At 44.7% G+C, this 27368-nt stretch overlaps 1 protein-coding gene, 2 long non-coding RNA genes and 1 other non-coding gene across 9 annotated transcripts in view; 2 read left to right on the forward strand and 2 right to left on the reverse strand.

Annotated features, from left to right (window-relative positions):
- LOC105494365 (uncharacterized) overlaps positions 1-21159 on the reverse strand; it is a 33624-nt gene extending 12465 nt beyond the window's left edge. For 3 of the 4 annotated variants that reach the window (XR_011608322.1, XR_011608320.1, XR_011608323.1), the window contains exons 1-3: positions 20126-21159; positions 2802-2945; positions 1957-2030 (exon numbers count right to left, since the gene is read on the reverse strand). This is a non-coding gene — a long non-coding RNA (uncharacterized lncRNA). Of the gene's footprint in view, positions 1-1956; positions 2031-2801; positions 2946-6250; positions 6314-20125 lie in introns of all 4 variants that reach the window. The other variant, XR_011608321.1, reaches the window with a different exon arrangement.
- Positions 1-27368, forward strand: part of LOC105494366 (interleukin 2 receptor subunit alpha) — a 55915-nt gene that overhangs the window by 22734 nt on the left and 5813 nt on the right. For both annotated transcript variants that reach the window (XM_071070517.1, XM_011762720.2), the window contains exons 2-7: positions 14630-14821; positions 16320-16430; positions 18974-19189; positions 20716-20787; positions 21157-21228; positions 22426-22492. In XM_071070517.1, coding sequence (XP_070926618.1) covers positions 14630-14821; positions 16320-16430; positions 18974-19189; positions 20716-20787; positions 21157-21228; positions 22426-22492 — 730 coding nt within the window. The remainder of the gene's footprint in view (positions 1-14629; positions 14822-16319; positions 16431-18973; positions 19190-20715; positions 20788-21156; positions 21229-22425; positions 22493-27368) is intronic.
- On the reverse strand, positions 21833-26815 carry LOC139356428 (uncharacterized). 2 transcript variants are annotated; one of them, XR_011608326.1, is made up of 4 exons: positions 26724-26815; positions 26512-26633; positions 24154-24222; positions 21833-21964 (listed from the first exon to the last, which is right to left on the reverse strand). It is a non-coding gene; the product is annotated as an uncharacterized lncRNA (long non-coding RNA). The 2 variants fall into 2 exon arrangements; XR_011608325.1 differs by having other exon boundaries at positions 26512-26629; positions 26724-26812.
- On the forward strand, positions 23332-23472 carry LOC112428976 (small nucleolar RNA SNORA14). Its single transcript, XR_003021058.1, has one exon. It is a non-coding gene; the product is annotated as a small nucleolar RNA SNORA14 (small nucleolar RNA).

Raw genomic sequence — 27368 nt, forward strand, 5'->3', positions numbered from 1 at the left:
CTCACTCTGTCCCCCAGGCTGGGGTGCAGTGAAGCAATCTCGTTGCAGCCTTTCCCTCCTGGGCTCAAGCGATCCTCCCAACTCACACTCCCGAGTAGCTGGGACCACAGGTGCACACCACTATGCCCAGCTAAATTTTGTACCTTTTGTAGAGACAGGGTCTCTCTATGTTGCCCAGGCTGGTCTCAAACTCCTAGGCTCAAGTGATTTGCCCACCTCATCCTCCCAAAGTGCTGGGATTATAGGCGTGCACCACCATGCCCAGCCTAGCTGTGTAACTTTCAACAAGTGACTAAGATTCTCAGCCTACATGTCTTGATCACTGAATGAGATTATAATACCATGCAAAGGAATGTTATAAAAAATCTTTGGTAAAATAAAAATAAAAAACTTGGCTGGGGGTGGTGGCTCATGCCTGTAATCCCAACACTCTGGGAGGCCAAGGCAGGTGGATCAGTTGAGCCCAAGAATTTGAGACCAGCCTGGGCAACATTGCAAGACCCCATCTCTATAAAAAATACAAAAATTAGCTGGGCACAGTGATGCACGCTTATAGTTTCAGCTACTCAGGAGGCTGAGGCAGTGAGGCAGGAGGATAGCTTGAGACCAGGAAGTCAATGCTGCAGTTAGCTGTGACTGGGCCTCTGTACTCCATCCTGGGTGACAAAGCAAGACCCTGTCTCAAAAAACAACAAAACAAAACAAAACAACTCTGTACCAAAAGATGGTATTACACTTTTCAGGCTGGTAAATCCAAATCTAAAGAAGCTCAGATTCTCACAAGAGTCAACTTCACCTAACCTCTGGTTCCAACAAACTCTTTCCAGTCTCCCACAGGGATTTCCTCTGGGAGTCAATGAGCTTAAGGTATTGTGAAATTTGGCTAGGGGTCTGGGAGGAATTCTTTTCATTTCATGTTACAGACAGAGCATCTGAAATGAGAAGGGACCACAGTGAGCCAGTGACTGAAGCAGGAGGAAGATTCTGACACCCAGAGCTTTCCCTTCAACATTTCCTTCTGTTTATTCCTTATCTAGACTTCCATTTTCCTACCCCATAGATACCCACTCTTATGCCCCTAACTTGCCTTCAACTCCTCTACTGTCTTGTAAATGTCCCATGTGTGCTTGAAAAAAGAGTAGGCTCTGCTATTGTTGGAATCAAATTTGTTAATTGTGGTTATGACATTTGATTATTCTTACTGATTTTCTGTCTGTTTGACCTATCCATCATAAAGGAAGACACTGTTAAAATTTCTCATTATGATAGTAGATTTCTAAATTTATCCTCGTTTTGTCAATACTTGCTTTGTGTATTTTGAAGTTATGTTGTTGGGTACATAGAAGTATGTAAGTGTTATGTTTTCCTGGTTCTTGTTTTGTATATTTTGAAGTAATGTTTTTGAGTGCATACACATATAGCATTTTTATGTTTTCCTGGTGAATTGAACCTTTAGCAATACATACTGACTTCTGTATTTCTATTAATGCCTTTGCCTTGAAGTCTGATGTTAACATAACTCCTTGGAATCAATTGTCCATTCTTTTAGTTTCAAAATTTTGGAGCCTTTATGCTTTAAGCATGTCTCTAATGAACAGCATATAACTGCATATTTTAAAAAATATATGCAGTCCAACATTCTTTAACTACAGTTAGTCTATTTACATTGGTAATTATTACTGATATAGTTTGATGAATTTCCACTGTCTTATTTTGTTCTTTACTTTTTACCTTCTCTTTCTATGCATTTTCCCCTTCTTTTGATTTAAGTAAGTTTTTATCCTATTTTATTCTTTTTTTCCAATAGCTTGTAAGTTATTCACTTTACTCTGTCATTTTAGATGTAATTTTTAACATTTTAACATGAATCCAGACTTTATAAAGCCCAGATTTAGCCAATACAATAGCCTTCTTCTCAAATAATAAATAACCTTAGAAAAAATTGCCTCCACAAACCTTTTCTACACAGTTCTGTCTTCTTCCTCCTTGCTTCTTTGTGTGCATTTATGTTTGCTATTTGAAAGAATTTCCTGAAAGTAAAAGTGAGATTTTTTAGAAGGCTGACATGAGGGCAGCAATGGTAGACTTTCACGTGACTCCTGTCCCATCACCTTGAGCTGTGTGGTTTAGGCAACTTACTTAATCTCTCTGAACCTCAATCTCTTGCTTTGTAAAGCGGGGATGACAATATCCACCTTTCAGAGCCATAATGAGCACTGAAGGTAATATATGCAAAGAAGCAGCACATATGCAGGGATCAGATATCATAGTTATTATTACATAGATAACCCCAAATAAAGGGCCTGGGCCCTCTGACTTCTTCAAAGATAATAATCTGAACTAAACCACAACATCACACAAACACCTCCCAGCACCCAGATAGTTTAGACATAGCTCCACCTCTTTGTGAGAGATAACCTTCAACAGATAGGTGAAAAGCATGCTCCTTCCTGAAGATTATGATTCTGGGTGTTGGAAAAGCACTGAACTAGGAGTCAGGGAACCTGGTGATCTGTTGTAATCCAAGGCTTGCCACAAACTTGTGGAATGACCACAGGCTCAGTGTTCTTATCTAGAAGATGTAGAGGTTGGCCTAAATGATCTTTAAGGTCTCTTCTCGTTCCTATATTCTATGATACCATTAAAAGGGATGTTTGACATGTTCTGTGGTATTTTATTTTGTACCCAAACCACTTACTTTCTAAAGGACTAAACTGCTGGTTTGAGTTTCCTAAGGAAGCAAGAGACAACCTTTGATATTATGCATATCTTTGGAGTTCTTATTAAACAGTAAACCTCACCTGACAATCAAAGATAGCCTCTGGCTCCAACATCTTCTTTCCAGTCTCCTATAGGGATTTCCTCTGGGAGTCAACGAGCTTAAGGTGAAACTTGGCTAGGGGTCTGGGAGGAATTCTTTTCATTTCATGTTACAGACAGAGCATCTGAAATGAGAAGGGACCACAGGGAGCCAGTGACTGGAACAAGAGGAAGATTCGGATCTCTGACACCCACAATCTGTCTGATTCTGACGCAGAAGATGAACCACGTTAGAGCAAGAACCAGACTCTCTTTACCCAGTGGCCCAAGCTCTTGATGCATACCTGTGTCCCTTGTAAAGCTCAGTGAATCATCATCTAGACATTTCCTGTGCTCCGTGCGTTATTCTAATCTTCACTGGGTAAAAGTAGAGCTTAAAGCTCTGATATATGGATAGGAAAGAGAAGAGGGATGAAGCCTTTACCCAGGGCTGGCTGGGCTAAGAGTAAAACAACTTGACCTTGATTCATCCAAGGGGCAAAGAATCTTATCTCAGACTCGGTCCACAGCCTTTATAAGCCTCTTTTTCCTTTATCTTTCATGTTGCTCATATGGGCTGCAGGGGCCAAATGAGTTTTCTTTCACTTTGAACATCAGAGAAAAAAACAATGACAAAAAGTTACTCAACCCACAAACGTTTCTCACTCACCCACGTTTCCTCCAGCCAGTGACGTTTTCACGGCACCCTGTTAGATGCTGAGTGAGAAAGTGTTGGGGCACAAACTGCTGTGGATGCAGATTGAGCAGTGCTCACTGTGCACTGGAGGCATGGGAGTCCTGTCGTCATGAAGCGGGCAGATGGAGGGAGGACTGAGCGAGCAGCCGGGACTTCGCGCACTGGAAAATCTCACTACTCCAAGTGTGGCCTGGGGATCTGCAGCCCTAGCATCATGTGGGAACTTGTTAGAAATAGCCTCAGCCTCCACGCCTGCCCTGTCAAATCCCAATCTGCAAGATCCTGGGGGATCTGCACACACGCTGCTGTCAACAACCTCAGCACCGTCCTGCTGGCTCTAGAGCAGCCAACCGGGATGTCCTTCTTCTTCAGCAGTGGCATCCACTCTCTAAAATGACTGTCCCTCACGTCTCCTTCTAGGGTTGGTATTTCTGGTTAACTCAAGGGACACAACAATTCTACTAATGAAGTGATAAAAAGTAAAGAGACACCTTTCAGATTATGGGAGTGGAGCGGCGGGTATGTGGCAAAATCAAATAAAGAGGGCTCATGACTCCACGTCAGGGAAGAGCCGCTGGCCCGCTGCTTATCTTTACTGTGAATAGGGTCTCTTTTTGTTTGTTTGTTTGTTTTGTTTTGTTTTCACTTAACCTCAGTGGCAAGAAAAATGTGGCCTCTTGCCCGGAGGAGCAGAGAGAGATGCGGAAGGCAAAGACCACCTCATTTCACCAAGTTCCTCGGCTTTTATTTAAAATCCAAGACATAGAAGCTGCACATTTGTCCTTCTGGGAAAAGTGACGAGTGACTGAGAGCAGAGTCCCAACAGTCAAAAGGAGAGAGCAGGTGCCTGGGAGTCAGAAAAGCTGGCTTGAATCCCTAAACCTGTCGCTGTTTGTCATGGATTAGGTCGTTCTGGTCATCTATGGCAGGAGGACTACAAACGCCTGGCTTTTCCCTTTCCAGCGGGCACACAAGGAGACAGAGAAGTTGAATCTCTAGCAGTCCATTGAAAGGGAACCCCACAGTGCAAAGAGAAGCATTGTCGAGGGCTCTTTATCTGCACCCTCCGTTCTCCCAGACCTGTTCCATGATGCATTCCAGAAGAGGTAGCTCTCCGTCACAGTCACTTGCGATTGCCAAGGTGTCAGCCAGACAAGGCAAAAGCTCCCAAGGGGTGTTACCCTTCAGCTGCATACAGAACTCATAGAGGCAACAAATTCACAAGGAAAGGTACACCCATGATCATGTATTTCAGCCATAATGATGCAGGTGAGGTGGAAAAGAACGAGGAACAAGTGGGATTCTGTCCATGTCTGAGCATTCACGGCAAAATCCAACGTAAGATGTGGAACATGCTCAACACCAGAAGAGCTCGGTTTGACTCTGTGCCTATGCCCTTGGTGTGGGTCCCAGGCCAAAGCCCTCAGCATTTTCAGGATTAATGAAAACTGCTGGCTGTCTCTTTTTCCCTCTGCCCACATAAAAGGCACAAAAACTAAAGGCAAAGGCCACCTCACTGCAGAGCCTGTGGTTCAGGATTTTCCTCCTGGGAGCCCTGATTTCTTTTCTTTTCTCACCTTAACAGTGTCCAGAGTACTTTTATTGCCAGAATGGAGATACAGCCTGCTCAGAGCCACATGTGGGGCCCACCACTCAGGAACAAAGAGAGAGACAGATACTAAGCATGCGTGCAACAGAGAAAATCCAGCCCACAGAAACCGTGTGCAAGAGCAGCTCTGTCCAGCCTGAATGTGGCTTTGGGAGGCCCACTTAGAACCTGGCCTGCCGCCAGTCACCAACTCAGAGCCTACTGCCGTGAAGGCAGGCCCTGACTCTCCATCCCTGCCCACACAGGGAGACCCAGGGCAAACAGAAAGCCCCTGGGGGGGCCCAAGGGACCCTTGGCTCTCTCAGGGTCCCATTCAAGTTTCTGGGCTAGTCCTGGCAGACTAAATACCACTGATTTGCCTGGTGGGAGTAGGTGCTGGGCAGGGTGGACAGGAGCCCCACTGCTTCTCAGCCCTGTGCCAACCCCTTTGGGTAAGACCCTAAAGCAGGGTGGGGAGCCCCAATTTCTAAGCCTGGAGTGTTTACCACCCTACACCCCCACCTCCAACTCCCGAATTGATCATCTCAAATTTTCCCACAGTCCGTAGACACCAGACACTTCAAATACTCTCAGAGAAGAAGGTGATGTCTACATCCAGAATTGTGCCAATACTTTAAAATTACGGGGAGAAAAATATTCCCCTTCCCCTCTTCTAAGGAAAATTCTGTCTGCCTCCCAAGCTCCCAGGTCCCTTGTGGTGTGAGCTGGGGGAGTGCATAGAGCTGGGAACTGGAAAATATTCCGGGAGAGAATTATTTATGCTGAGAAGACCCATTGGGAGAAGCAGGAGGTGGGTCTGGAAAGACAGGAGGAAGTGTAAAGGCAGAGAAAAGCCCTTGTTAGCTGAATTTTGAGAAGTAATTTTTAGCATTCTTAGTGAGTAAAACTAGAGAATGAGGGCAGTTGTATGCTGTCTTAAAAAATAAAAGAATGATAATATAGGGAAAGATGATTTCAACATTTTGGAGTCATATAAATGGAATCCTCCTTTGTTATTACTGTGCAAGACTTTTAGACAAATTATTTTTTATTCTTTTTCTGGATGTTGTTCTGTTGCTGCTTTTATAACACTATGCTGAGAAGGGCTAAAAAAAAATCCCAAATTTATTCCCATTAGATTGAAAAAGAGCAACCCTCCAGCGTACCTTTCCACACACTCTTCTACCTCCTGCTGCCTTCAGGTGATGTTTGGCACTTCCTGGCAAGGCCTTTCAGGGAAAAGGATTACAGTCAAGCTCTTTAGTGGTTACTGAGCCACAGACCTGGAGGTGTCATGTTTCTAAATTCCAGGAAAGATTCTTTATGAAAGGAAAGTCTGTGAGAATAAGAAGTTCTGGAACCTCCCCTTGTCCCCGCATGACCTCTTCAGACACTCAGATTAATTTATGATGACTCTGAAAATGCCCATTACCTCATCTAGCAAAACACACCCTCATGGAATTAAAGAGTTTCTAAGGTCACAAAACAGCTTCCAAGACAATTTGTCGCCTTCTTTTCCAATTGATGTGTTTAGAAATGTTCTTGGCTTGTGATTGGCATTTCAGATTCCAAAAGCATCTGTGGTCAATCCTGGCTGTTTGTGCGAATGAATAATTACAAAAGAGTTGCTAAGTATGCTTCTCATTGATTTTGTTGAGCTAAAATTACTTGTAAAGAAAGGCACAGATCTGAGGCATACAATTCGATGAGTTTTGACAAATGTGTACAGCTGCATAAACGTTTCCATCACTTCTGCCTTCTGGTCAATACCCACCTACCACAAGAAACCACTGTCTGCTTTCTGTCTCTGGATATAACTTTTGTCTTTTTTTGGACTTCGTATAAATGAAAGCAAAGTGTGTGCACTATTTTGTGTTTAGCTTATTTTGTTCAACATAACATTTTTGAGATTTATCAATTGCCCGTATCAATAGTTCATTATTTTTTGTTTTTGAGTGGTTTCTATAGTATGACTATATCATAAGCTACTTATCTGTTCTCCCAATGATGGATATTTGAATTATTGAGTTGATTATTATTAATAAAGCTACTATGTCCTAGAATGGAAGGGGCTTAATAAAAGAAAGAAGTAAATAAATATTTTATAAAAGTCTTTCTGTAGACATATCCCTTCATTCCTCTTAGATAAATACCTAGAATTGCTGAATTGTAGGGTAGATATATATTTAACTTCAATAAAAATACTTTCTTTTTGTTTGTTTGTTTGTTTTTGTTTTTGAGACAGAGTCTCACTCTGTTGCCCAGGCTGGAGTGCAGTGGCATGATCTCAGCTCACTGCAACCTCTGCCTCCTGGGCTTAAGTGATTCTCCTGCCTCAGCCTCCAGAGTAGCTGGGATTGCAGCCATGCACCACCATGCCTGGTTAATTTTTGTATTTTTAGTAGAGACAGGGTTTCACCATGTTGACCAAGGTGGTCTCGAACTCCTGACTTCAAATGATCCAGCTGCTTCAGCCTCCTAAAGTGCTGAGATTACAGGCATGAGCCACCATGCCCAGCCAAAATACTTTCAAATAGTGTTCCAAAGTAATTGCATTACTTACACTGCCACCAGTAATGTAAGAGAGTTCCGGTAGCTCTACTTCCTCTCCAGTGTTTGGTTTATCAGTCTTTTATCAATTTCCTCCATTTCCCTAATGGGCTATCTCATCATGGTTTTCGATTTGCATTTTATTGATACCCGATATTAAGCACACTTTCAAGTGTTTATTGATAATCATATATCTTCTTTGGGGAGGTGGCTGTTCAAGTCTTTGCCCATTTATTGGGCTGTTTGCCTTTTACTATTGCTTTGTTGTTCTTTATATATTCTGGACACAAGTGTTTGTGACAAATAAATATATTGCAAATATTTTCTCTCAGTCTTTTTCATTTTCTTAATGTCTCTGAATGAGTAGACATTTTCAATTTTTTTCTTTTATAGTTAGTGCTTTTGCATCCTCTATAAGCAATCTTTGCCTATCTCCAACCTGCAAAGTCATTTGCCTTTATTTTCTTCTAAAATCTTTGTAGTTTTGCCTTTTATGGTTACATCTATAAGGTATAGACCTAGTATGTAGATCTTTATCTTTATACAAATAATAAAATTAATTCTTGCATAAGAGGTGAGGTTTTTTCTCATACATTTATCCATTTGTTCCAGAAGCATTTGTTGAAAAGATTTTTCCTTTCTCATTGAACTTCCTTGGCACATTTATTTGTTTAAAAAAAAAATCAGTTGAACAAACATGAGTGAGTCCATTTCAGGACTTTCTGCTCTGTTTCATTACTGTTTGTCTTTATGCCAATACTATGCTGCCTTGATTTCCATAGTTTTATAGAAAGCCTGAATATCAGATGTCATGAATCCTCTAAATGTGTACATCTTTATGATTGTCTTAGATATTCTAGGTCTTTTGCGTTTCTAAGGAGGTTTAGAAATAACTTCCGAATTTCTACTAAATATTGTGTTGGATTTTTAAACTGCAGTTGCCTTGAATTAATTGATCAATTTAAGGTGAATAGATTTTTTAAATGAATGTTCCAATCTATAAAGATTGTATATTTTTCCATTTGCTTAATTCTTTTAAAATATGTCTCAGCAATATTTCAGAGTTTTCAGTTTAGTGGTATTACAAGTTTTTGGTAGACTTATTTATAAACATTTTATGTTTTTTGATGTAATTGTAAATACAATTGTTTTTAATTTTTAATTTTCTAATTGGTTGTGTCAGTATATAGAACTACAAGTGATTATATATATATATATACTGAAATTGCTAACTTGCTAAATTCTAGTAGTCATTTTGCAGATTCCTCAGTAATTTTATGTAAACAATCATGTTATCTGAGAATAATGTTCCTTATCTTGGAATCTACTTCCTGATATTAATATAACCACACCAGCTTCCTTATGCTTACCTTTGTAGATTATGTCTCTTTCTATCCTTTTTTCTCAACCCATCATTTTTATTGTATTTAAAGTGTATTCTCTTGAAGACAGCATATAATTGGGCCCTGCTGTTTAATCCAGTCTGAAAGTTTCTGTCTTTTAATGTATGGATTTTTGTCCGTTTATATTTAATGTAATTACTGATAGGACTGGCTTTAAGTTCACCTTCTTGCTATCTGTTTCTTAGTTGTTCCCTTTCTGTTTTTATTACTCTATTCTTCCTTTTCTCTCTTCAGTTTGGCTCACCAAATTTAATATTCTTTTTAGCTACACTCTTTGTGGTATTATTTGGTGGTTTCTCTAGGCTATTCAGTATGCATCCTTAGCTTATCACAATCTACTTACTTAATATTGTACCATTTTCTATATGATATAAAAACCGAAAACAGTACAATTCCATTCTTCCTAACTTTTATACTAGAACTGCATGTTCAACAGAACCCACCATACCATATTATTATTTTTGTTTTAAACAGTTGTCTTTCAAAGATGTTAAAAACAAAAAGTGGTCTTTTCACTTATCTAAATATTTATCAGTGTTCTTTATTACTTCATGTAGATTTATGTTGCTAGCTAGTGTAATTTCTCTGTTGCTTGAAAATTTTTCTTTAGCATAATGCAAATGTGCCATAATAAATTCTCTAAGCTTTCTTTTATCTAAAAATATACTAAGTTCACCCTCGTTTTTGGAGGATATTGTCTCTAGGTAGATTTCAAGGCTGATGGGGTTTTTTCTTTTAAAACTTTGCATATGTTGTGCCATTGTTTTCTGGCTTCCATTGTTTCTATTGAGAAGTCAGCTGTTATTCATCATTGTTCCCCTGTAGGTATGTGTCCTTTTCCTCTCACCGCTTTTAAGATGTTCTCATTATCTTTGGTTTTCAGCAGTTTACCTGTGATGTATCTAGATGTGCTCTTTGGTTTTCAGCAGTGTAGCTGTGATGTACCTAGATGTGCTCTTCTTTATCCGTATCCTGCTTGGTGCAGTGAACATCTGGATCTGTAAATCCATATCTGTCATCAAATTTCAAACATTTTTGGCCATTATTTCTTCATATATTTTTTCTGCTCCATTCTTTCTCTCCTCTCTCCTTGGGATTCAATGAAATGTAGGTTAGGCTATTTGATATTGTCTCACAGGATGCCAAAGGTCTATTCTATTTCAAATTTCTTCTGTTCATCAGTTTGGATAATTTCTATTGATTTGCCTTCAAGCCCTGGCTAGGCTCATTTCAGATACTGTAACTTTTAGTTTTATTTTCTTATTTTTAAAAATATTGGTTGGCCATGGTGGCTCACACCTGTAATCCCAGCACTTTGGGAGGCCGAGGCAGGTTGATCACCTGAGGTCAGGAATTCGAGACCAGCCTGGTCAACATGGTGAAACCCTGTCTCTACTAAAAATACAAAAATTAGCCAGGCATGGTGCCATGCACCTGTAATCTTAGCTACTTGGGAGGCTGAGGCAGGAGAATCACTTGAACCTGGGAGGCAGAGGTTTCAGTGAGCCAAGATTACACCACTGCACTCCAGCCTGGGCAACAGAGGAAGACTCCATTTCAAAAGAAAAACTTACTAGTTTTCATTTATCTACTGAGATATCCTATTGTTACACTCATTATAACCATTTTTTCTTTAAATTAGCAGTTGGCAATTTTTTTCTGAAAGGGTCAGAGAGTAAATATTTTAGGCTACCTGGCCATGTTACTCCACTGCAACTACTCAACTCTGCCATTATAGCAGAAAAGCAGCCATAGACAAAATGTAAATAAATGGGTGTGTCTTTCTTCCAATAAAACTTTATTTATAAAAATAAGCCACTGACCATGGTGGCTCACTCCTGTAATCCTAGCACTTTGGGAGGCTGAGGCAGGTGAATCACCTGAGGTCAGGAGTTCAAGACCAGCCTGGCCAACGTGGTGAAACCTCATGTCTACTAAAAACACAAAAATTAGCCAGACATGTTGGCGCATGCCTGTAATCCCAGCTACTTGGGAGGCTGAGGTAGGAGAATCGCTTGAACCCAGGGGGCAGAGGTTGCAGTGAGCCAAGATTGCACCGTTGCACTCCAGCCTGGGCAACAAGAGCAAAACTCTGTCTCAAAAATAAATAAATAAATAAATGGCAGCAAATCTGCAGGTCGTAGTTTACTGACCTCTGCTTTAAGACATTGAGCATACTTATTATGACTGTTTTAAACTCCTTTTGTGCTAATTCCAAAATCTGGGTCAATTTAGGGGTCTGATTTTTTTTTTTTTTTTTTTTGACAGACTCTCACTCGCTCTGTAACCCAGGCTGGGGTGCTTGGCTCACTGCAACCTCCACCTCCCAGGCTCCAGCAATTCTCCTGCCTCAGCCTCCTGAGGACCTGGGACTACAGGCATGCGCCGCCACACTCGGCTGATTTTTTGTATTTTTAGTAGAGATGGGGTTTCACCATGTTGGCCAGACTGGTCTCTAACTCCTGACCTCAGGTGATCTGCCTGCCTTGTCCCCACAAAGTGCTGGGATTACAGGCATGAGCCACTGCACCCAGTCAATCTTACAAGTCTGTTTCTATTGAGCACTTTTTTGAGTAGGTCAAGTAGGTCACATTTTCCTGTTTCTTCACATGTCTAGATTTTCTTTTAACTTGCTGGATATTATGAACTATGCATTATAAAGGGTCTGGATTATCTTGTGGTCCTTTAAAAGGTAATGCATTTTGCTCTGACAGGCAGGTAAATGACTAGCACATCCTCTTGTCTATTAGGCTTGGTTTTAATCTTTGTAAGGGCGGGTCTATTTCGGTTTTGAAATTCATCCTAGGGATGTCTCTTTCTCTAGAGCAGGATTGGAAAACTACAACCCACAGCTCAGACACCTGTTTTTATAAATAAAACTTAGTATAACTATTCTTCTCTTAGCCCTCACAATGGGCGATCAGGGCTAAGTCTCTCTAAGTTCTGCCCTGTTCAGGTTCAGACCAGCTCTTGGCTAAGAACCTGGGGTGGACCCCTATACATACTTTTTGAGCACCCTTCATGTAGTGCCCTCTCCAGAGCCCCACCCCACAAATCCCAGTCATGTCACGTCAATGAGCCCACCACTCTGCTTGGGCTCCACTTGGGTGCTGCCTGGGAGGAAAGCACCCCAAGAAGGAAGCCAGGGCAACCGTGGGCGCCTCTCGTGTGTTTCCCTCCTCCCAAATCATGTAGCCCTGAGCTGCCTGTTGTTCAGCACCTGAAAGCACTTGCTGCATACATTTGGGCTGGTTTCACAGCTATTTCAGCAGAAACGTAAGTTTTGGTCCCAGTTACTCTGTGATGGCTGGAAGCAGAAGTCTTCACTGGTTTTTCTGATTATTATCCATGTCTGGCTTTAGCAACAGATTTATCTTCTGATACGTAAAATATTGGTTGGTGTTGATCTATAATAAGTGCCAACAAATGGTACCAGTGATATGAGAAGTACAGAGAGACAATCTTTTGCGGGAGTTAAAGGTTAAAGTAAACGTCAGTCCAGTCTCTATCTGAATTACCATTCTCTTTTTCTGGACAGTGAAAAAAAGGAAAGGAACAGAACTACCATCTATTCCACCTCTGTTATTTTCTGGGCTTTCATCAAGTTACCTTAGTATATTATTTGCTGTAATCATTAAATCAATAAAATAATTATTATTACACCACAAAACTGAGCCTTAGAGAAGTAAAACAATAAAACTATGTAGCTTGTAAACTGCTGGAGCTAGAAGTTAGAAACCCATCTTTCTCCCTTCCCACCATGCTGCTGCTCTTGCCTTATCATGAGATTACCAGAATTTAGTGAGCACTTACATTGCCTGTTCCTGTTCCACCATAATTTCTAGCCCATGGAGCCCATTTAAATTGCTTTTGCTTAGTCCCTTGTTGGTTAGAGATGGGCCAAGCTGTCTGATTTCTCCCTACCTTTGGTTCCTTTTGTTTTGTTTTGTTTTCTTTTTGGAGACAGAGTCTCGCTGTGTCACCTAGGCTGGAGTGCAGTGGCGTGATCTCGACTCACTGCAACCTCCGCCTCCCGGGTTCAAGCGATTCTCCTGCCTCAGCCTCTCAGCCTCCCGAGTAAGTGGGACCACAGGCACATGCCACCACACCTGGCTAATTGTTTTGTATTTTTAGTAGAGACTGTGGTTTTCACCAGGCTGGCCAGGCTGGTTTCGAACTGCCGATCTCATGTGATCTACCCTTGGCCTCCTAAAGTGCTGGGATTACAGGCATGAGCCACTGCGCCCAGCCTCGCTACCTTCAGTTCTTAGGGGTGTCAGGAGAGTCCTGAGTCATTGGACGGGGATGGTCTTCTAGATGACAAGATGCTGGGCAGAAACTAAGTGCATAGAGAAGCTTCACTCAACCTGAACGACTAATACACAACCGGCCAACCCACAGCCATGAGTACAGCCAGCAGCCCTGATCAGCCTCCGTGTGGGCTTCCATCGATGGAGAGGCCACAGACTTCTGCTTTCCTGCCTCTTCCTGTCCCTGTCATCTCCCCGTCCACTTCCTTTATCCAGCATGTGATATTTCCCCCCAAAATCTAATCTCTTAAAGCAGAGAAACTGTTGCAAAGTAGGCAATGGAATTATTTTTCTGATTAGACCTGTGCCACTTTTCCTTGTAACAGTTTAATGTTTGACCACTGCTTCTGGTGTCTTTAGTGAGATTCCAGGGTCCATTTTTCAGACTGAGGGAGGGTAAGGTCTTCATAATATAAGAAGGTATTTGGTGAACTCAGAGGTGAGCAGGTGGGTGAGAAACACACATTTCCTATTTGCCAGACATTGAGTGAAGTTCTTTCTGTATATTTCTCAAAAAATGGCACAGAGTCATTAATTAGAGAAAGTCTAACAATTTGTATATCCTGAAAAGTATTTTGCACAGACACATTTTGCCCCTCAATTAAATGTACGTAACTTTGCTCCTTCCTTTCTTCACTTTCCTTGGCCCTCCTCTCTCCATACTTGCTTGACATGAGGCATATTCAGAATAAAACCTCATTAATTTCTACTCATCTAGTTTGAAATACATTGTGCTTTGGAGAGGAGCTTGGTCGTAGCTAACTTTTGAGCCAGCTCTGATTCAAAGGTTTCTGAAGAACAATGGTAGCAGCCTTAGTTCCTTTCTCACAAAAAGTGGGGCATACCATCTTTTATTTTTTTATTTTTTATTTTTTATTTTATTTATTTATTTTTTTTGAGACGGAGTCTCGCTCTGTCGCCCAGGCTGGAGTGCAGTGGCGCGATCTCGGCTCACTGCAAGCTCCGCCTCCCGGGTTCACGCCATTCTCCTGCCTCAGCCTCCCAAGTAGCTGGGACTACAGGCGCCCACAACCGCGCCCGGCTAATTTTTTGTATTTTTAGTAGAGACGGGGTTTCACCGTGGTCTCGATCTCCTGACCTTGTGATCCGCCCACCTCGGCCTCCCAAAGTGCTGGGATTACAGGCGTGAGCCACCGCGCCCGGCCTATACCATCTTTTAAATAAAGTGAAGAAATATGTGATGAAAGTTATTATAGGATTAAATATGTGAGTACTTGCTCGAGGCCACTTGAGCTCCTAATAGTCTTCTTTTGCTTTGCAGAGCTCTGTGACGATGACCCGCCAAAAATCACACATGCCACATTCAAAGCCGTGGCCTACAAGGAAGGAACCATGTTGAACTGTGAATGCAAGAGAGGTTTCCGCAGAATAAAAAGCGGGTCACCCTATATGCTCTGTACAGGAAACTCTAGCCACTCGTCCTGGGACAACCAATGTCAATGCACAAGCTCTGGTAAGTGTCCCTTCTGTGACTACCGAGAAAAAGAGAACAATGTCAATGCACAAGCTCTGGTAAGTGTCCCTTCTGTGACTACCGAGAAAAAGAGAACTGCAGCAAAGAGTGAGACAAAGCCCAGCTTTGGTTCACTCAGCCCTATAGACACAAATGGGCCAGTCCAGTCTACAGGATAACTAATTTTAGTGGTTCCTGAAATAGTCATTCACTAAACACAATTTTTTTTTTTGAGACAGAGTCTCACTCTGTTGCCCAGGCTAGAGTGCAATGGTGCGCAATCTTGGCTCACTGCAACTTCCGCCTCCCAGGTTCAAGTGATTCTCCTGCCTCAGCCTCCTGAGTAGCTGGGATTACAGGCTCCCAAAAGCACGCCTGGCTAATTTTTGCATTTTTAACAGAGATGGGATTTCACCATGTTGGCCAGGCTTGTCTCGAACTCCTAACCTCAAGTAATTCGTTCGCCTCAGCCTCCCAAAGTGCTGGGATTACAGGCATGAGTTACCGTGCCCGGCCACACAATTCTATTTTTATTTTTGAGACAGTCTCACTCTGTCACCCAGGCTGGAGTGCAGTGGTGCAATCTCAGCTCACTCCTGAGTTCAAGTGATTCCTGTGCCTCAGCTGCCCAAGTACCTGGGAGTACAGGTGTGCACCACCATGCCTGGCTAATTTTTTTATTTTTAGCAAAGATAGGGTTTCACCATGTTGGCCAGGCTGGTCTCAAACTCCTGGCCTCAAGTGATTCTCCTGCCTGGGCCTTACAGGCTCACACCACCATGCCTGGCTAATATTTTGTATTTCTTGTTAGCGATGGGGTTTCCCCATGTTGTCCAGGCTGGCCTTAAACTCCTGGGCTCAAGCAATCCTCCTGCCTCAGCCTCCCAAAGTGCTGGGATTATAGGTGTGAGCCACCACGCCTGACCTAGACACCCTCTTTTATCCTGAGCCAGAATTCTGATCACCCCCCTCATTGGGGCACTCAGACTCAACTCCTTTGCCAAATTCTTCACAATAGACAGGACTGTTCTAGAAGTTTCTTTGTCATTTTGTTAAGATGGTGTCTCTAACTTTAAGCATTCTGAGCAGTCTTAGGGAGCAAAGGATCAGTGCGTTGTGGAGTGAGACCACTTCTGCTGCCGTCAAACAACTCAAAAACAATTGATAGCAAGCAAGGAGTCCCTTTTGGTGAGACACACACACATACACACATAACATACATGACATACACAGACACACATACACACGTTCAAATACATGTCGTGGGCATTGCCATATGCACATGAATACCCAGAGGCCGGTGCTGGGAGGTGTGTGAGCAGGCCCCACCCGAGGGAGGGCGTGCTCTGGTTTCATCTTTGTAAGCTCAGCAGCCAGACACCGCCAGACACATCGTGGGCACTGGACAAGTGTGCTTCTCAAGTGAATGAATACATGAACGGTGTTTTCTATTAAGCATTTGTGGAATTATCTGCATCATTCCATCTATATTTTTTAGCTGCTCGGAACACAACAAAACAAGTGACACCTCAACCTGAAGAACAGAAAGAAAGAAAAACCACAGAAATGCAAAGTCAAATGCAGCTGGCGGACCAAGTGAGCCTTCCAGGTGAGAGATGAATCTGCCCTCCAGCTAACTCCTGAGAGCCCACCCTTCTCTTGCAGGCGGATGATGTGTATCCAAGGGAGGAAAGTCTGCCCTGCCTTCTGTAAACACATGCATGTTGCTCCCTCCTCCCAGGACATCATTGCAGACAAGAGCTAGTGCAGAGCTGCCCAAAGGCTGTTTGCTCAGCAACTCGAGCCAATCTGACGGCAGCCAATCCAGGTCTGGGCTCACTCCCTGGTTTGGTAACTGGCCAAATAGAATTCAACCCAAATTCAACTCAACTTACAATCATCTGTTGGGTCTGTGTGCCAGGCCCTGCTGACAGGAGACACAAACAAGAGTGTGACAACGATCCCCGCCCTCCAGGAAACGCTCTGCGTCTTCCCCTTAAGCACAAAAGAACGCACCACAAAAAAATTATTCACTTCCCCATATTTCTTCCAGGGTAAGGTTGTAAAATGGACATGCCACACTTGTGAGTCTCAAAAGTTTCAGACGCATGTGTCCTGGCCAGCAGTCTGTGCATGAGTGAGCACTGCGGTTGTTCCTTGCCTGCCCTCAGCTTTCCCATGACTGAATGGTGGTTCACTCATGGTGTCAAGAAAATGGGCCAGGCGCAGTGGCTTATGCCCGTAATGCCAGCACTGTGGGAGTCCGAGGCGGGCAGATCACTTGAGGTCACAAGTTCAAGACCAGCCTGGCCAACATGGTAAAACCCTGTCTCTACAATCATACAAACATTGGCCGGGCATGGTGGAGGGCGCCTGTAGTCCCAGTTACTCAGGAGGCCAAGGCACGAGAATTGCTTGAAATCAGGAGGCGGAGGTCGCAGTGAGCGGAGATTGCACCACTGCACTCCAGCCTGGGTGACAGAGGAAGACTCTGTCCCCTCTCAAAAAACAAAACAAAAAAGAAAAAAGAAAAACAGAACCTGCTAGGAAGAATTGAGCTTTCTAAGGTCAGGGGCTGACCTTAGGAGACTTCAGAGCCCTTCGCTAATTTTACAGCCTTACAAAGAACTGTATCAGGCACCATCCCATTTGAGCCTGGCAATACAATGAGTCAGGACCAGGAAGGGTTACTTCAATTTACTGAAGAAACTGAGATGCAGAAAAGATCAAAAGATTTGGCTAAGCTCACATAGTAGGGCTGGAATCAGACCTCAGGTCTCCCCGATTAGATGAGGAAACTTTCTCCTGATTACTTATTTTAAAAGAGTTTGAGTTTATAGCTTCCATTATTTTATTTTTTTAAACAGACTAATCTAAGGGCACAGTTGCAACACGATGTTCTTACTCCTTCCCCCTCCGACTTTGTCCTGGACTGGTGTTTCCAAGCACATTTGTTTGTTTTGTTCTTCTTCCCCCATATCACCCTGCACAGTTATTGGAAAGCTTCAAAGAGGCCAGTGCTTAGTGTCCTTTCTCCAAGGCTGGCTCTGCCTGAGGGATGTTTCAAAGATTGTCTCAGTTTGGGTGTTTTCATTGGAAAGAAGCAAATCCAATTCCAACATGTTCAGACAGTTATGATTTGTATTGGTTGTCAAATAACCTTTTATCCTGAGACAAAAACACAAGTTCAGTCGTGATGTTCAGCGTGCCACACGACAGGAGCCAGCCTGGGACAGGACCACCCAGCTTTCTGCTGGGCCAGAGGCTCTGTAGGACATTTACAGAGGCTCTGTTGGGTATGCAGGGTTGGGGAGAGTCTGGAAGTTCAGAGCACGTGTGCAGTTTCACAGGCTAAGGTTAGAGGGCACATACAATTCCATATGTCCAGGTTGGGGGCTGTGGGTGGGGAATTCAGAGATTTAATCAGAATAAGACATGGTCTCAGGCCGCAGGTCAGTCAGACCTGGGATGTAGTTGGGTGAGTGGAAAGTTCTGGGAATGGGAAATTTTGAGAAGCCTTGAAAGGGCACACGTGTGTCAAGCTTCAGTGTGGCTTGATCAGAGATGGTGCTCTATTTCTCTGAGGTTCCCTCAGCCCGTCCCTCCTCCTGGCTTTGGGTTGCCCCCAGTCCTTCCGCCATCATCCCAAGATGTCCACCGGCCGCCCCCAAGAATGTGCTTCCTCACTTGTCCAGCAGAAATCCAAGGTGGTCTTCATGCTCCATTGGCCCAAATAGGCTTGAGCCTGCCCTTGTGTCTCAGCGGAGACTGACCCGCCCACTCCTGTCCACTGTCAACCCCTGCACTGTCTTCCAAGAGCTGGCTGTGGTGTTCCTCTCTCGGGGCAGCACCAACCGGAATAAATCGCTCATTCCTCTGTGTCCCCATCGCCAGCGTCTGCTATCCTTCACATGCCTTTCTTACACAATCCACTGTCCGCCCCTTGCAGGAGTGACAGGGTCTTCATGCCTTCCTACGGGACCTAGCGAACTTGCCCACACTCAGATGTTCTCAACATATATTGGTTGAATGAAAGGATGAGCAAGCAGTCAAAAGAGTAAGAACCAAGGTCCAGTCCCTAGCAAGAGGCAACCTGGACTCACTCGCAGTGCTGTCCCCAACTGCCTTCAGAGCATTCCTTCCATCTTCCAGGTCACTGCAGGGAACCTCCACCGTGGGAAAATGAAGCCACAGAAAGAATTTATCATTTCGTGGTGGGGCAGACGGTTTACTACCAGTGCGTCCAGGGATACAGGGCTCTACACAGAGGTCCCGCTGAGAGCGTCTGCAAAATGACCCACGGGAAGACAAGATGGACCCAGCCCCAGCTCATATGCACAGGTGAAACGGAGCCCAGTCAGTTTCCAGGTATGGTGGCTCCCTTCTGGGATCCACAGTGTTGCTTTTCTCCATCAGGCTGACCAGGGCGGAATCCCTGACCTCTCCTGCTGTGTGTCCTTAGACAAGCCCCTTGATCTCCCTGGGCTTCCCTTTTTTCTCATTCTGAAAAAAAAATTTTTTTAAAAATAGACCAGATGGACTCCAAGGGCTCCTTCAATGAAGGTTCCCCTGTGCCCTGAGTGGGGAGAAAGGTTGGAGACAGAAGAGAAGGAAAGCTCTCTCCTAAGCACCCTAGATGCTGCCTCATAGTTGGTCCTGAGTCCACTACTTCTCTAAGCCACCGAGGCCTCCTCTGGCTCCAAGGGCAAGTCCAGTTTCCCACTCACGCATTTTTCCTCTTACTGGTGATCGTGCAAATGCATGATTTGAACAGTACTCTGCAGTCAGCATGCTCCTTGCCCATGTGCCATTCCCCAGCGGAGCTTGGATAAATCAACACAAAATGTGCAGTGTCGGGACTTACTCAGTGCACATGCACACACACACATGCATGCAAACGCTCAGCCCACCGATGTTGAGGTCTCCTGCTATCTTCCTTCTGAAATCTTATTAGTATCGCGACAATCAAAAGTGACTTACATGCAGGCTGGGCGCGGTGGCTCATGCTTGTAATCCCAGCACTTTGGGAGGCCAAGGCGGGCAGATCATTTTAGGTCGGGAGTTCGAGACCAGCCTGGCCAACATGGTGAAACCCCATCTCTACTAAAAATATAAAAATTATCTGGGTGTGGTGGTGGGCACCTGTAATCCCAGCTACTTAGGAGGCTGAGGCAGGAGAATTACTTGAACCCAGAGGGTGGAGGTTGCAGTGAGCTGAGATCACATCACTCCACTCCAGCCTGGGGCAACAGCAAGACTCTGTCTCAAAAACAAACAAACAAACAAACAAACAAAGCGACTTACATTCAACCACAAGTATTCCTGGTTTTCTTGCTCACTGCACTTCTCATACTCCATGTCCTTCTCTTGGGTTCCCTGGGGAGGCTGTTTTGTTCCCGTAGCAACCTCGCTGGGCCACCCTGACAGCCAGGGAATGCCTGCCGCTTCCTTGGAAGAGGGTGAGAGGCAGGGCAGAGCCAGGACTGCTACCCCTCAGGAGGACTGGAGAACCTGGCACAGAAGCAGCTGTCCCTTAGTGCATCTCTGCTCCATCCAATGGTTCAGTGACATTTGTATTATTATGACCTGTTTCCAAGTCACAGATGGAAACCCGGACTGAGTAGGGAGGCTGGGGAGAAACCATTGCTCAGAGATCTGGGGACAGCCAGGGTCAGAGTTAGAATTCAGCCTCGTCTGCTCTGCTGAGGCCACTTCACAGCTTCCCAGTGCCCCTGGTGTGGAACCATGTGGGGTGGCATCCCCAGCGAAGTGCCCACACCAGGATTCATGCCTCCTCAGGATATCTGGGGCCGGCTGCCCAGGGCAGGCGGGGTGGGAGTGAGGCCCTGACTCCTGTCTTTAGCTCCACCAGCATCATTCACTCTCTCCCCCAGGTGAAGAGGAGCCTCAGGCAAACCCCGACGGCCTTCCTGAGAGTGAGACTTCCCGCCTCGTCACAACAACAGGTGCGGGAGAAGACAGACGCTGGACCCCAGAGGCCTAGTCCAAAAGAGCAGGGGTGGCCAGGAGCCAGGCTCAGAGAGATGGGCAGAGGTGACCTGTAGGGGAGACGCCCACATCAGCCTCCTCTCCCTCTCAGCAGGGAAAGGGCCTCAGCGACCTGCAGGCCCCAAAGCAAGTGTCAGAAAGAGGGAACCCAGGACCAGGACCAAGCACGGTCCCCAGGCAGAGATGGAACTCCTGTCCTCACCACCACCACGTGTCTCCTACCAGCCTCTGAGCTCTCATCCACAGAGACGCCCTGACTTCCTTTAGCCTCGTGCCATCCTAAAGACACAATAGCAGGAGTGTCTCTCTTTATCTCTTTTTCACAGATTTTCGAATACAGACAGAAGTGGCTGCAACCATGGAAACGTTCATATTTACAACAGAGTACCAGGTAGCAGGTGAGTGGGGCACTGGCTTTGTGGACAAAATGTACACCAGGCTGAGATATGGACAGGTTGACTGGTTGGTAGGTTAGTTGGTTGGTTGGTAGTTTGGTTAGTTGATTGGCAAGTTGGTTTGTAGGTTGGGAGGTTAATTGGTTGGTTGGTTGGTTGGTTGGCAGGTTGGTTTGTATGTTGGTGGATTAGTTGGTTGGTAGGTTGGTAGATTGGCAGATTGGTTGGTTAGTTGGTTGGTAGTTTGGTGGGTTAGTTGGTTGGTAGTTTGGTTGGTAAGTTGATAGGTTGGTTGGTAGGTTGGTTGGTAGGGTGGTAGGTTGGTAGTTTGGTTGGTTAACTGGTTGGTTGATTGGTTAGTGAGTTGGTTGGTAGTTTGGTAGATTGGTTGGTTGGTTAGTTGGCTGGTAGGTTAGTTGGTTGGTAGGTTAGTTGGTTAGTTGTTTGGTAGGTTGGTTAGTTGGTTAGTTGATTGGTAGGTTGGTTGGTTGACTGAAAAGACCCCTTCCTTACACTGCAGAATGTGTGAGTGAAAAGCTAATCCAGATGCTGACAGCTCAGAATCCCATGAACCAGTTACAGGATGCTGTGAGCGAAATCTCAAGTCAGTCGCATCAGCCCCTCTCAAGCTGATCTGGAAGGGCTGTACCCTGAGCCTCTGTCAGGGGTCAACAGTGGGAGGAAGGAGCCATGTAGCCAGGCAGAGAGGACAGGCTTCCAGAAACATGGCCGTCGTTTCCTGGTAGGAGGGAAAAACACACTCTGAGGTTGCATCTGCCTAGAAAGTAAATAAACGTCAGGCTCCAGAACCTCAGCAGAGCAGTATCCGGAAGACCTGAACCCTTCCAGGAGACGTTAATGTGCTTCTCATTATCTGCATATTTTAACATTTCTTTTACCAGGCGCTCTCGGTGTCCTTAAACGAGGCCTGGCCTCTGAGCCTTTCTGAGGGGCTTGTGTGAGAGAAGGGTGCATACTGAGGGGAAGCTCCCTCCACCCTCACCCTGTCCTCCCCGCCCTGTTCCTCAGGACTCCTAGGAAATCCCACGGGGAGGGACCTGCGTCCTGAGACAGGGAAGAGAGGCTGCAACCTCCACCTTGCTCTTTGGGGATGTCCTCAGCCTGCCCTGTGGGCCTGGCTCCTGCTGCCCCCATGCCAAGCCCAGGGCCCTTTGCTGAACTCCCTCTCTCTATTGACAGTGGCCGGCTGTGTTTTCCTGCTGATCAGCGTCCTCCTGCTGAGTGGGCTCACCTGGCAGCGGAGACAGTAAGTGCGGTATCACCAAGGCAGCACACGGTCAGATCAAAGTCCTGCACCCAGCCCTGCCCACCCTGCCCCATGCTCGCTCTAATCACCTGCAGTTCAGGGACTGGCAAAAGGAGAGGCCAATCCATGCCTCCAAGTGTCAGTAAAAAAGCATTAAAGCACCGCCAGGTGCGGCGGCTCACGCTGGTAATCACAACACTTTGGGAGGCCAAGGCTGAGTGGATCACCTGAGGTCAGGAGTTTGAGACAAGCCTGGCCAACGTCTCTACTAAAAATACAAAAAATTAGTTGGGCATGGTGGCAGGTATCTGTAATCCCAGCTACTCAGGAGGCTGAGGCAGGAAGATCGCTTGAACCTGGGAGGCAGAGGTTGCAGTGAACAGAGATCGCACCACTGCACTCCAGCCTGGGTGACAGAGCAAGACTCTGTCTCAAAAAACAAACAAACAAACAAACAAAAATTAAAGCACCAGGGAAACGGGAAGGCAAAGGAGCCTCACATTCATTGAGCACCTACTATACACCAGGCTTGATGCTTGTTTTATAAACATTATTGAAATCTACCTTCTCAGAAACCTTTGGAATAGCTGTGGCCTAGAGAGATGCAACAGCTTGAAGAAGATGGCACAGCAGAAGCCAGCACTGCAACTTGAATCTAGAGCCCATGGTTTTCCCACCCAGCCCCTACCTATAGAGGACCCAGGGCAGCATCTGTGCTGAGCTTTGCCTATCCTGTGCTCCCCACCCTTCCTTCTGCAGAGGCTCACACCAGTATCCCCTTGACCAGGAATGTAACCCATGTGTGGTCTTTTTGCATTAACTCAGATTTCCAACCCTGGATGCCTCTTAGAACATCCAGGAGAGAGTCTTCTAAAATACCAGTGAGTGGCAAGGTCCGAGTAAATGCCACAGGAAAAGGAAGGCGGTCCAAAGGGCTGTGCTTCTCCTGTGGCTCAGTGTTATTCATAGCTGTGACATCTTTTAAGAGAGGTTTACAAGAGGGAAATCATGTCACCAAAACCATTGTGACCCACTTTCAATTTGGGGGGAATCTTCATTTGCAACAATAGAAGAACAAATTTGTTGCAATAAGAAATATTTTTGTAGCTTATGTAGGTTGTTCAGTCAAAACAGCATAATAATTTAAAAAGTTAAAAGATAGGCCAGGTGCGGTGGCTCACGCCTGTAATCCCAGCACTTTGGGAGGCTGAGGCAGGTGGTTATCTGAGGTCAGGAGTTCGGGACCAGCCTGGACAACATGGTGAAACCCTGTCTCTACTAAAAAATACAAAATTAGCCGGCATGGTGTTGAGCACATGTAATCCCAGCTACTTGCGAGGCTGAGACCGGAGAATTGCTTGAACCCAGGAGGCAGAGGTTGCAGTGAGCCAAGATCGTGCCACTGCACTCCAGCCTGGGCAAAAAGAGCGAAACTCTGTCTCAAAAGAAAAAAAAAAAGGTAAAAGGTATCAATGACTGGGCTCCAATCAGAATCTCTGGGGGTGAACCCAAGACATCAGTACCTATTTTTAATTGAGATCAAATTCATCATTTAACTGTCATAAAGTGTACAGTTTATTGGTGTCTTAGCCTGTTTTGTGCTGCTGTAACAGAATGCCTGATACTAGGTAGCTTATAAAGAACAGAGATTTATTTCTTACCATTTTGGAGGCTGAGAAGTCTGAGGTCCAGGGGCCCCCATGTGTCAAGGGCCTTTGTGCTATGTCATCCTGTGGCAGAAGGCAGAAGGGCAAGAGAGTGAGAGAGAGCAAGAGAGGCTGAACTCAGCTTTTATCACAAACCCACTCCTGCAATAACAACATTAATCCATTCATGAGGCAGAGCCCTCGTGACCTGATCACCTCTTCAAGATCTCACCTGTCAGCATTGCTGGATTAGGGATTAAGTTTCCAACACATGAGCTCTGGAGGGTGTATTCAAACCACAGTAAGTGGTATTTAGTATATTTGCAATGTTGTGCAGCCATCCCCACTGATTCCAGAATACTTCCATCATTCCCAAGAGAAGCCCCGCACTGCCAAGTTCCGCATTCTCCCCAGCCCCGGGAAACCACTACTCTGTGTTCCTTCTCTATGTATTTGCCTATTCTGGACATTTGGTGTGAATGGAATCATGTGGCCTTTTATGTCTGGGATAGTTGTACGTTTTAAAGCCCCTCGGATGTATCTAATACATATGCATCCAGGTTTGACAACCCTACACTAGGCCATTGGTTTTCAAACTTGAATTTGCACCAGAATCATCTGTAGGAACATAAAGAAATGATAAATGTTTGAGATGATGGATATGCTAAATACCATGATCTGATTGCTGCACATTGCAGGTATCAAAGCATCCCTACATACCCCATAAATATGTGTAACTATTGTGTGTCAACTTAAAAACGTTTGTTTAAAGAATCATCTGGAGGGCTCCTTGAAGCACAGATTGCTGGGTTTCACCCGTGGAGTCTCTGCTGCAATCGTCTTGTCTTGCTTAGGTCTGGGAATCTGCATTTCTATCAGGTTCCCACGTGATACTGATGCTGCGGTTCCAGGGAGCAGACTCTGAGGATCACCGCACTAGGATAACAGCATTAAGAATCAGGGAAGCTGGCCACACTCACGCTTGTAATCCCAGCACTTTGGGAGGCCAAGGCGGGTGGATTACTTGAGGTCAGGAGTTCGAGACCAGCCTGGCCAACATGGAGAAACCCCGTCTCTACTAAAAATACAAAAATTAGCTGGGCGTGGTGGTGTGGGCCTATAATCCCAGCTACTTGGGAGGCTGAGGCAGGAGAATCACTTGAACCCCGGGAGACGGAGGTTGCAGTGAGCCGAGTTCATGCCACTGCACTCCACCCTGGGTGACAGAGCAAGACTCTGTTTAAAAAAAAAAAAAGGAAAAAAAAAAAAGATAAAGAAAAAGTAAACTCTAGAAACTCACTCTGTATCTCTCTTGATTATCCAGGGCCTCCCTGACCCCTGCCAGCATATATTCTGGCCAACCCTAATATAAACTCCACAGTAAGACCCTGAGAAAATGCAGATCCATGCCCCCAAAACCGAAGCACTTAGCCTAGCCAGAGAGAAAAATAAAATATCTCTTCCTTTCTTATATGGGTCATCAGGCCCATAATATACCCTAATTTTCCTCCTGGAATTTAAAAGTATAAATTACTGCAATGCAAATGATAAGCCTCCCAGGGTTATTGTAGCAGGAATGATCCATATAACTGACAGTCTACCAGTTTCTCTAAGGGGTCAGCGGATTCCCAAGGTGTCATTTTAGGATTCCAGGAGGGGAAGGATGTGACATGGCTGACGTGTTGTAGGTGTACTCAGTACTTGCATCCTCTCCTTCCTCAGGCTGAACACTTGACAAGCCTTAACACCTTACAAGGATTTTTTTTCATTTGTTAGTTTGAAGACCAAAAGCCTTCGGGCCCAGAGGACAAAGCTATTTGGAAGTAGGAATGGTTCAGTGTTGATGTTGTGAAACAAAGAACTGTGTGAACCTATGTGAGTTCCCACAAAGTCTCCCAGAATTACAGTCTTTAGGGAGACTCAAACATACATCTAGAAATGACTCCTCTAGTCAGTTTGTCCAAAATCCTTCCTAGAATCTGCTATCAACTCGTGGTGCCCTCTTGTGGCAACAGAAAAGCTGCATTTGAATTACCGAAAGATCACTGTAGCCTAGCCAAAGAGAGTTTTGTTTGGGGAAATATTTTTTGTTTGTTCTGGGCAATGACCAGGAGTCCGTGACGTGCTAGAGAAGGCTCACGGTGGCTTGTGAGAGGCAGCGGTTAAATTTTCAGGACCTTCTGCAAACTGGTTTTTAAGCATAGCCATTATGTAAAACTAAAGCATTTAGGCTGGGAGCAGTAGCTCCTGCCTGTAATTCCTGCATTTTGGGAGACTAAAGTGAGAGGCTCGCTTGAGACCAGCCTGGGCAACAAAGCGAGACCTTGTGTCTACAAAAACATTTTAAAATTAGCTAGGTGCGGTGGCACATACCTGTAGTCCCAGCTACTGGTAAGGGTGAGGTGAGAGAATCCCTTGAATCCAGGAGTGCAAGGTTGCAGTGAGCTGTGATCACGCCACTGCATTTCAGCTTGACTGACAGATTGAGACGCTGTCTCAAAACAATAAAAAAATAAAAATAAAATAAAGTATTTAAATTTACAATTCAATAAACTACATGAAAATCAAAGACAAGAATTACTTACAACTAATCACTTCCTAATTATTTGCTACATTTTACTGTTATCTTTGTTCCCTGGGTGGTTTACATCGATTGTGTCTGCATGGTGGAAATACCGTTCAACGGTGGCTACTACGCAGCTCTTTCCAATCACGTGGTCAGTGATGTCACATTGCCAGCTGGAAGCTGGGTGTGGAGGGAGGATTTACACCAGGGAAGATAGGCAACGTCGTCAGAGAGCTGCTTGTTAAACATCACCAGCACACCTCTGCTTGGAGCCTTTTGCTGTGGGAACTCTGTGTGAAGTAGGGAGTAATTAGAAATTCCCATGAGCCAAATAAGGACTGGGAAAAGACTAAGACCGTATTGTCCAATACAGTAGCCACTAGCCACCTGCGGATACTTAAGTGTATTTAAACTCAAATAAATTAAATACCATTAAAACTTCAGTTCCTCGGTTGCACTAGCCACATTTCAAGTATTCCCTAGCCACGGGTGTCTGTGTTATTGGACAGCACAACTAGAAAAGATTTCCATCATCTCATAAAGTTCTATAGCAGAGTGCTGGCTAGAAACTAAGTGCTTTACTGCATGCAAATCATTTAGCACAGTTAGTTGCTGTTTATTATTCTTGTTCCACAGCTATTGTCTGCTGTATAGTTTTTAAAAA

This window comes from Macaca nemestrina, chromosome 9, assembly GCF_043159975.1.
Source record: "Macaca nemestrina isolate mMacNem1 chromosome 9, mMacNem.hap1, whole genome shotgun sequence".
Taxonomy (NCBI): Eukaryota; Metazoa; Chordata; class Mammalia; order Primates; family Cercopithecidae; genus Macaca; species Macaca nemestrina.